The sequence below is a fragment of the Pieris brassicae genome, chromosome 4 (genome assembly GCF_905147105.1).
Source record: "Pieris brassicae chromosome 4, ilPieBrab1.1, whole genome shotgun sequence".
Lineage (NCBI taxonomy): Eukaryota > Metazoa > Arthropoda > Insecta > Lepidoptera > Pieridae > Pieris > Pieris brassicae.
The window spans coordinates 18,366,301-18,376,260 of record NC_059668.1 but is presented as its reverse complement, the minus strand read 5'-3'; the positions used below and the strand labels follow the sequence as shown (position 1 = coordinate 18,376,260).

The window sequence follows — 9,960 nt, the reverse complement described above, 5'->3', positions numbered from 1 at the left end:
TACTTTCAGAAACTGAGCAACGAAACGAAAAGCAACAAACAGCATGGTGATAGCATCTTGGGAAGAAGTAAAACAAATTTACAATAGATGGCGCTTTAGCAAACATGTAGTTTAATATTATATTAAACGTTCTCAAATAATTTAACACAATACAATTAGAACGGAATGTTATTGTGTTAATTATTTGAGAACGTTTAATATAATATTAAACGTTCTCAAATAATTTAACACAATACAATTAGAACGGAATGTTACGTTAAAAACATCGTCTAAATAGGTCAGTAAAATGTGTTAGTCATAAACGGCATTTAAGTGCGCTTAAACGATCGATTCTTCATTTTCTAAATAACTTATCTTAGATATCACAGACTGTCAAAGATCTTACAACAATAGATTCCTTCACGTATGGTTCCTTCTATGCCGATTAAAAATTATCATATTTTATAATCTATGGTATTTTGTTAATTCGCGACTTTGGGCCTATGTTACTTGTTATAAAGAGCGATAATATTAAATAGTTATTTACACCTAAAAGTCTCTATCTCTTCAACGCACGTATCACATTTGACGGCACAACAGTCCACCATCTTACATTTACATTTAGTGCTCACTAATTTCTTAGCTATGCTATACCCTCGCCCACAGCACAAGGTTGCACAATTATGTCTGTCTTTACAGACCCTGCCCTTTGTACTAACACAGAGATTTGGAGTCTTTTGCAAATACACTAAGTTCTTTCTTTCCTTCTGCATCTTTCTCCTAACCTTTGGCGTAATGGCGCGTTTAGTTGTGAAATTGACAAACTTCTTCTTAACAGCGTGATGGTAATGCTTCTTCAACAACCCCATAGCTGAGTTAAAAGGACCGAGTCTCCTCCAGCACGTCTTCGTTGTGCACGAACCAGAGAAGCCATGGCACTTGCAGACTTCCTTCAATTGCTCCCCTATAGAATCCATACCGATATTAACATCCTGTTTGAGAATTTCCCCAATTTGATCGGTCCCAGCGTGTTTAATGTCAAAAAAGTTTTTAGTTAACCGCTTTCCGTATTTAAAATCATCGCCACAGTCTTTCGTTTCCCAGGAGGAGTTTTTGGAACGTCCCAAACAGGAGCAGCGGGCTAGTTCTCCTGAAGCACATCCTCTGGATATACCATGAGTCATAGAAGCTGACATCAAAGCGTATACAAATGCAGTTTCCCTATAAATCTTCTTAAAAATACTCTTACTCGGCTTATTGAAGTATAGGGAGCAATTCCATCGATCGAATTGAAATGTGTCGTTGCAAGCTTTAATTGCTTGATTCCTGGCACTCTGGATAATTTTTGGCAAGCTAGGTTCTTTCTTACACATTTTCGCCTGTTTCATTGATGAAACGAAAACTTTGCAAGTACCCGGATAGATTGTTTCAGTTCTGTCTATGAATAGGGCTTCAATTGTTTTCTGCAAGACCGGCTTTGTTCTGAAATATCAATTTGAAGTTTATGTTGCAAAGTTGAATTTCGAGTAAACAAAACCCGACAAGTTCACGTACTTAAATGCTAGTTACATTAGGATTTAGTCATCCCTAGAGAATGGAAAATGCTAGGTAACGGCATATTTTTATATAGATTTTTAAGGAACATTTAAGAGTCAGATAACGCTACAAATATAATTTTGATTTGTAAGTAGGGAAAATGATACTCACCCTTCCACATTCCGTAAGGCAAAACCAGATACCGTGCAATACACCAACACAGTAATAACACTAGATGTTAACATGATTGCCAATCATGATTATACTATGAATGATACCGTTCTTGTAAGCGAATAGCAATGAACTCATAGGAAGACAAAGGTGTAACCGACTTATGGGGAGGGCACCTCCAAAAAAGGCTTTGTAAACTTGGAAATCATTAAGTACATACATTAGTTAAGTATGACGGATAACGATGTAATATTTAAATATCACCTTTCCTGTTATATAATAGTTACATATAGTTATATGAGAAGTGAGAAATTATGTATGAATCTGTGGTGCGTGCTTGTCTCACGCATGCGTTGGTTTGGCATGTATTAATATAGTAGTATTAGTCAATAGTTGCATGGCATTTCCCTGGCAGTTCAATTTAGAGTCGAAACCTTTCATTTTCATCCAAAATCTTTTCAATTTGAGTGATTTTGTTTACCTGAAATTCGTAATTTTCACGTCGGTTACGTTGTCTTCGCTTCGCAGCGGGCGTTTTATCCCTCTAACCAGATGTGTTATCATAAATAGTATTTTTAATGGATTCAAACAAATAAAACACTTATTTGATTAGGTGACCCTGTCTTGATCTGCTTTTAATTAAATTAAAGAACAGATGATTTTATTAGTCGGCTTTTACTGACCAGCGCTATTCTCTATAGGCAAAATGGTTTCCATACTTTTCTAAACTTTTAATTGAATTTCACATAACACGCAACGTGATTAAATCAATACTACAATTTTCTAAACGTATTAAATTCAGAAGCAATAGAACTGAACAAAAATCAAGGTTTCCGATCGCTTAATACAATAATGTATAATAATTGTCGAGCGACATTTAATTTAAAAGTACCTACTCAAATTAATCGTGAGCATATTGAAAATTAGGTGTTATTATAGGAAAATTATGTTAAATATTTAAAAAATATATTTTTATATGCAATATTAATTTATTATTATAACATTAATACATATATAGGTAAGGCATTATAATTAAAACATTCTTTAATACTTAGGCAACTCTGCAAGTGTTCAGAAAATAAAAAACGGCCTAATGTAGAAAGTTGCCGATACTATTGTTTTATTTATTTTCGAAGTAATCGCCATTTCTCTCTATACATCGTCGCATTCGATGGAACCAGTAAAAAACACGGTCCCAATCTTCCTTAGGGGTCTCTTCTATGACATTTTCGTACGCTTTCACCGCATCTTCAGGCCTCGTAAAGTGAATACCTCGAATTTTATCTTTAGATCTTGAGAAAAAATGAAAGTCGCAGCGCGCCAGGTCAAGACTGTATGGCGGATGACTCATTATCTCAACACCTGCCATAGTCAAATATTCAACAGTCCGTATTGTGGAGTGCGCTGAAGCATTGTCGTGGTGAAGGTGGATCCTGCTTCGAGGGCGCTGCTGCAAAAACAAATGACAAATGAATGTTATAGAATACATTAGTTTACCAAAGAGTCCTAAAATTGAAATTCATATAATGTTTTTATTAGCAATGTTTCTAATGTTCGAACTTATCGATCCCTTCTTCACGTACAGTCCCAATGTATTAATGAAGCTGTATAATTTAACTCAGATTGTAAGATCTCAACTTTAAAGGATATTCAAGTTCTTAACTATGAACACCTATAAGGATAAATGCCTATCCAATATAAACGATTACATCACTAATTTGATGGCTTAAATACTTATTATACTTTCGGCATTTTAAAGACTTTTATTATGTGTGTGTGTGATGCGTGGCTGTGCACCAATATGTATTTTACAAATGCGCAATTAACACTTATCCGTACGGTGAAGGAAAACTTCCTGAAGTAATCAATGATATTTGCCACGAAAAGCTGATCACCTACTAGTCTTCAGATAACGATTAAACAAATGCGTCATTAGTATGTAAGCAGATATGTCACACATTGACCTCACGTTGTCACACTTTAGGAAATTAAACCTAGTATACGATTACCTAAAATTGTATTACCAGTAATTCTTTAGGCAGTTATTTTTACCCAATCGCTGGGCACGTGGGCACGCCGATCAGTTATCGACCCGCGCCATTTTAACCGTTCCACAGATTACCACTATGAATCATATATTTAGATTCAATAAATGTAATAAAAATGTATTGTATGGAAAAATTTGTACTCTATACTTAAACTACATATAAAATATATCTTTATCTATTCTATACATATCTATATATGTATATATATATCAATCCCAGTCCACAAGGAATGTAGGAAGGATAGGGATTTTACTGATTTTTTAACTTAATATATCTTATCATATATATAAAAAGTAACAAACTTTATATTATAAATAATACAAAGTTTTGTATTATGATAAATCATAATTATTTCTCATTTTAGTAGGAAATTAAAGGATATTTTATACGTAAATTAATGTGGTTGTTATAATAGTATTTTTTTAAATTCTAGTCAAGTAATATCAAATAGACTTTGGTTTTCCGGTGATCAATTCGAGTACTCAGGGTTTACGCATTGTGTTATTAACTAAGCCTCGACGTCCGTCGTTCCACAACTGAGCGTTTTTGCCGCGCAACACCGCTATCTGAAAGCAGGTGCCACCTAAGTATTTCTGAACTAATTTGACTTAGGGTCCTTCAATAAAAAGGACGTATGAATTCTTAAAATGCCAGCAACGCACTCTTGAGCCCTCTAGCATTAAGAATATCCATGCTCCGCGGTATCACTTAACATCAGATGAGCCCCCTGTCCATTTGACCCTGGATAGGAAGACAGGTTTTGAAGGACTCAAAAGAATATACTTAAGAGTTCTTCAAAACCTCATAATTATTGTTGTTACATATTAGACCTTAATTACGCGAAAATTATAACAGAATTCATTTTGTTAAAAAAATACGGATCGAGTATTCAGGGATCTTATACCTTTCCTCCTAAACTATTTTAATTCTATAAGGTTTTTAAACAATATCAAAGGGATAGATACTTATTCTATTACTTTAAAATATATCTGTACTCACATGCATTCATTTGTGACTCATACAATATCACACATCCATTACCTTCATACTTCTTTGTTGCATGTAAATATTGAAATTGCAAATGTGTCCAATGATGACTCTCAGACCGACATGTTTATTTTGATACAATGAAACAAACCCTTCGTTAAAAGCGCCATTGTCAACAGATCTAACTTAAATTTCCTTTTTTTCACAAAGCTTTATGCTACGGATTTAAAAAAGATTGCGCGCCAATTATCTACTTATAGAAAGTCCACAGACTATCGACCGAAATGAAACAAAAAAGTTTATATAGATACTCCGTAGTCTTTGAACTTTGTGCTTCGAATAAAACATTAAATTAAATATGTTTTTAACTAGCTTATCCCTTTGTTTAGTTTTGATGTCTTTATTTATTTTTTCTCGCGAGTAGTTTTTCAACCTTTTACTTCAAACTGGCATAAAGTTAAAACTATTGCCATAATAAGAAAAAAAATTATATATGACTTTACTTTTAGTATTTTAGAATGTGTTAGGATATATTTTCAAAGTTTGAAATATTTTGTAAAAAGGGTTTGGCTTTTCAGAAATTGTTTATTTTATATTATTTGATAACATTACCATCAACGAAAGAAAAACAAGAATATCTATTAAAGCATGGCTTGGTCGGTCCGCATACTATAATGCATTTTTTGGTAATACAAACAGTCATAGATCTTAGTTTCCCAGCAACCAAAAGAAAGTTCAATCATATCCAATAGATAATAAACTTACAACCAACTGTCAAACGGAAATGACAAAGTTACACCGACAAGGGTTGCAACCCTCCTTTGTTAAAGACGTACATAAATATATTTAATATATATATATATATATATATATATATAATATTAGAGCAGTGCTGGCTGTACACCAATGGTAGTCCATTAGAGAGAAAGTTCTTTCTATGTTCTTTTTATGCATTTTAACATTCGCTCAAACGGTAAAAATCGTGATGAAATCGACTTGCATGCGTACAGAAGGCCTATCACCTACTTGCCTATTAAATTAAGAAATGATCATGAAACAGATACAGAAACTCGCCCAGACCTAAAAAGGTTGTACCGCCATTATTATTATTTTTTATATGACATTTGTATTTCAATATTTTAAAAATAGAATTTACATCAGAAATAAAATACAAGCAAATTGTACTGTTAAATAGTACAGATACACCGCAATGTTAATTATCTATACAGTTATTTTGTTAGTACGAAATAGGTTGAACTTAACAAGTATGTATGTAAGTCTTACAGAAAGAGAGTTTGAAAATAAAAGCGGTCACGTGATATAACGTGTAATTTCCATACAAATTCGTTTGGCGTTAGTGGGTCATGCCTGTCGAAAAGTGATTTTGACTCAAGCCCCATTACATGTAAGAGTAAAATTTAAAGGTCAATGTTTTGATATGTGACATCCTTGATTTGCGGTCGTTCAACCTGGGCGGTGTGCCAACTAGGTTATGTTTAGGCGGATAACGTTATTCAGCATGCAAATATCGTCTGCCTGTCTGCAAAGCCCACTTCATAAGCCACTAAGTACGTTGCGGTGACTATATTTTTTACGAAGATAAAATATAAACACTAGGCGTTTTTATAAAGAGGTTACTACCACCATAAGTTCCAGCATTTTTTTTTAATATTTCACCGGGAGTAGAACTGCGTAAACTATGTTTTTAATTCCCTCAAATACGGTTGAGTAAATCTATGACTGGATCATACGTCATGCCTGTGAACAGGTGCTGCTTCCGGAGACTGGACTGTGAGATTTCCGTTCAGTTTTGTAATTTAATACAAATGAAGAGCGAACCGCATCTCCAACCTTTCTGGTTTCCTTTATCTTTGTTTGCCATAGTCATTTTGTATGATGATTTGATATTATAAAGAGTTTCGAGAGATTTTTTCGCTGGCTTTTTCTCTCGGCCTACAACATCTGTCTTGATTGCGAAGCGAAGGTATGTCTGGAATAAGTGATACCTGTATCTTATATTCCATAATACACATATTTTATTTTTAATTTACGTAAAGGGATTTCAATTAGGATTTGAGTATGCTTAGCCTGTGTATTTATATGGCATTATTTTATTGAACCGGGAGATTTCGAGTATAGTTTTTCTAATCAACAAAACTGTTTCATGAAAATCGGACTGAGTTACAAAAATAAAATTTATGGTAAACTTCCGTAGAGATGCAACATTATGCAGTTGCTCGTGAGATTAGAGTCGGAAAGTTTTAATGAATCTATTGAGTACTTTACTATATTCTCTCTTGTATTATGCTTCAATAAATGAGTAAACCACCAAATAATATCTTATAAATTGATGCCATTTCGTGACCCAAACATGGAATAGCGCGGTGTAACGCCCTTTTCAGGAAGTACACAGCTTGGAGTGGGTAGAGGTCCTGGTCAAAAGGCTTCACACCATTAATAAATACTTGATTTCATACATTGGTATAAGAATCAGAACAGTTCAATTTATATGGATAACACATCATATTTTAGATCACTCTCTTCAAAAGGAAATTTGCATTTGAACAATGTTTTTATTTGAAAGAATTGTATGTGATTATCTTTGAATCAGAATAGAAACTTTAATCAATCAAAGTAAAGGATTGGAGTCCCGTTGTATTTTTTTTGTATTTATTAACAACTTCTCCGTTCACCGTATAATATTGATAATTAAGCCCTTATATTTCCAATCAAATCAAATTATAAATGTAGAATATAAAACTTAGATTTGTTATACATCTATATATATATATTGCATTGACGTTCATTACAATAATATTATAATACTTTAATACAAATGCGAGAAACAATGCCTAAGCAAAACTAATTCGCTAAATTTAAATCTTACAGTTAACGGATAAACACACAATTCCGTATAGTGTCTTCACCACGTATATAATCAAAATGCACTCCGAGAGTCTGGACCAGATCTGGTCGATATAAAACCTGGCTAGACACTAGACAGGCAACGCCCTCGAGGTACGTACAGATAACCACCCGTTGCAAGTTATCACATTAGTTACAAATATAAACATTTTAAATTCTTGGTAGGGAATAATTATCATGTTACGATTAACTAAAATAAATTATCTATTAATAGATACTTAAGTGTGATTAACAAGGTTCAAAGTCCACCACCTTTGAACCTTTTTAATCACCACAATTATTCTTGTCATTATAATACCCGTATTATTTAACTTTTTAACGTATGTATAATATAATAAAGCTTTATTTTATTACCCTTTTGACATGTTAGCTAAATAAAGGATATGGCTTTTATTAAATCGAGACAGATTTTAAAATAATGATGATGAATAGTCATATGATTTTTTATCAATTCAAAAATTTTCCTAATCTTTTATGTAAATAATAATATCAATTATCTCGACCTATTAAAAACTCTTTGAAGTTATAAAATCGGTCAACAAAATGTACATCAATTACGCTTTAGATATAGTTCCAGCTACGACCAATAATTAGTATTTACTTATTTCCGCTTGTATTGTAGTAGTAGTTAGTTGTATTAAAATATGTGATATATCTATACATAAACAGTAAATTATGTATACTAAAATAGTTACTTTATCACCTTACCAGCCACTCATACTAATCATACTAAAACAAAACACGTTCGCGAACAAAGAATTTAACGAACTTTCCTTCACGTACCATTTGATTGAAACTTTTAGACGTGTCGATGTTTATCTTACCTCTCAAACGAGTAGGCGTGGAGCTTTACTTGTCATTCGAATTGACGTGAATCTCTGAATAAATAATTTTGCCCATAAACCAGGGAAGTTTTAAAGTGTAGATACACTGATATACGAAATTTGACTAATGTGTTAAATCCCGATTTATTAGAAACAAATAAAATGTCTTTTAATTTCGTCCCTCTGGCAGTTTCATTGCATAACGAAATGTATGTTACTATGATACGCCGTCCATATCATAATTATTTAATAGGATTATAGTTATCTATGTAAATATAATTTTTTAATTATTATATATATATATATTATACGTAAAAGAAACATTACCACACACATAGTGCAAAAAAACGTAAATTGTCTAATATAATCTGCATTTTGAATAGCGAAGCTTTCCGTCGCAAAACTACTGAAAAGCTTATCCAATGACTCCCGGTCTAACGGAGCGAAAAACTACCTTTAGATAGATAGAGGCTAGCCTCTATCCGAATAAATTGTCATGATATATGCATAGGAGTTGTAGGAGGTCAGCATTCGAATGAATCGACCTAAGAGAATGTTCTATTAATATATTTTGAATTTTGAATACTAAACGATAACATCGGCGACAAACTTATATTTCATTTAATTATAGAATCTTTAACTTTAAAAAATAATTTAAGCAATTATAAATACAACACAGAAACATAATATTTAAATCTTTTGTATTAGATCGACTTTTATAAAACCTTAAATGACGTCATTCGTCATTTAATACATTAAGTCAGAAAATAAAGAATTTAAAATATAAGACTAACTTGAATGGGCTAAAATGGAAATAGAACATATGAAAACCGTTGGCAGATCATGTACTTGCAATTGTATCCTCTGGAATCCTCTCGTCGAATTTGCGAGTGCGTTCAACCGAGCTGGGACATTTCACATAAGGAAGTATTCAATATTTAGATGATAGATAGGGATCTTTGCGATTTTAGGGTAAAGCTAATTTAATTAATATCTGTATATTCAACAAATAGTAATATCTATATATAATATATTTGTGTTTACTTTTTTAGTCTAGAAATGGCGAGAATAAGAAGTATGTAAAAATGTATTTAGTATGCGAAAAACGTATCGCATTTTAAATTTGGAACGTAGATATTGTTTTATCCGTACAGCGGTACGTTCATTCAAACCAAACATGTATAGCACCTCCATAATAGCGCATGCGCGACACATCACAAACAACCCTCGGTTAAATCGAGACAAATCTCTGCCGTGAGACGACGTCTTCTCCAAAAAAACCTTGTAATGCCTTGTATTCTGTATGAAAAACTCTATAGTAATTGTTGAGATCTATTCTGTATGGTTTTATAAGTGTTCGGTGACATAAAAAGTGAAAATGCACTAATATATATGTAGTGCGTGTTGCGAGATGAATCTGTGAGGTGTTTGAAGCGGTGAGTAATTTAAATTTATGATTATTATACGCTTTTTTGGGTTCGTTCTTTGTT

At 32.7% G+C, this 9,960-nt stretch overlaps 2 protein-coding genes across 5 annotated transcripts in view; one reads left to right on the top strand and one right to left on the bottom strand.

Moving 5' to 3' along the window:
* Window positions 1-488: 488 nt before the first annotated feature.
* Window positions 489-1,760, bottom strand: LOC123708808 (protein Wnt-4-like). The gene is made up of 2 exons (XM_045659708.1): window positions 1,687-1,760; window positions 489-1,461 (listed from the first exon to the last, which is right to left on the bottom strand). Exons 1-2 carry the CDS (start codon window positions 1,758-1,760, stop codon window positions 519-521), a joined length of 1,017 nt encoding a protein of 338 aa, XP_045515664.1. The 3' UTR covers window positions 489-518.
* A 7,958-nt stretch (window positions 1,761-9,718) lies between these two features.
* LOC123708781 (sodium bicarbonate cotransporter 3) overlaps window positions 9,719-9,960 on the top strand; it is a 34,276-nt gene continuing 34,034 nt past the window's right edge. For all 4 annotated transcript variants that reach the window (XM_045659660.1, XM_045659662.1, XM_045659659.1 and 1 more), the window contains exon 1: window positions 9,719-9,906. The gene's annotated coding sequence lies outside the window, so the exon portion shown is untranslated. The remainder of the gene's footprint in view (window positions 9,907-9,960) is intronic.

What these genes read in the sequence shown, in the direction of transcription:
- LOC123708808 (XM_045659708.1), bottom strand. Translation starts at nt 1,760, where the DNA reads ATGTTAACATCTAGTGTTATTACTGTGTTGGTGTATTGCACGGTATCT. An exon ending in GCCTTACGGAATGTGGAAGG is followed by an intron (nt 1,462 to 1,686) that starts GTGAGTATCATT and finishes TTGATATTTCAG; the next exon opens with AACAAAGCCGGTCTTGCAGA.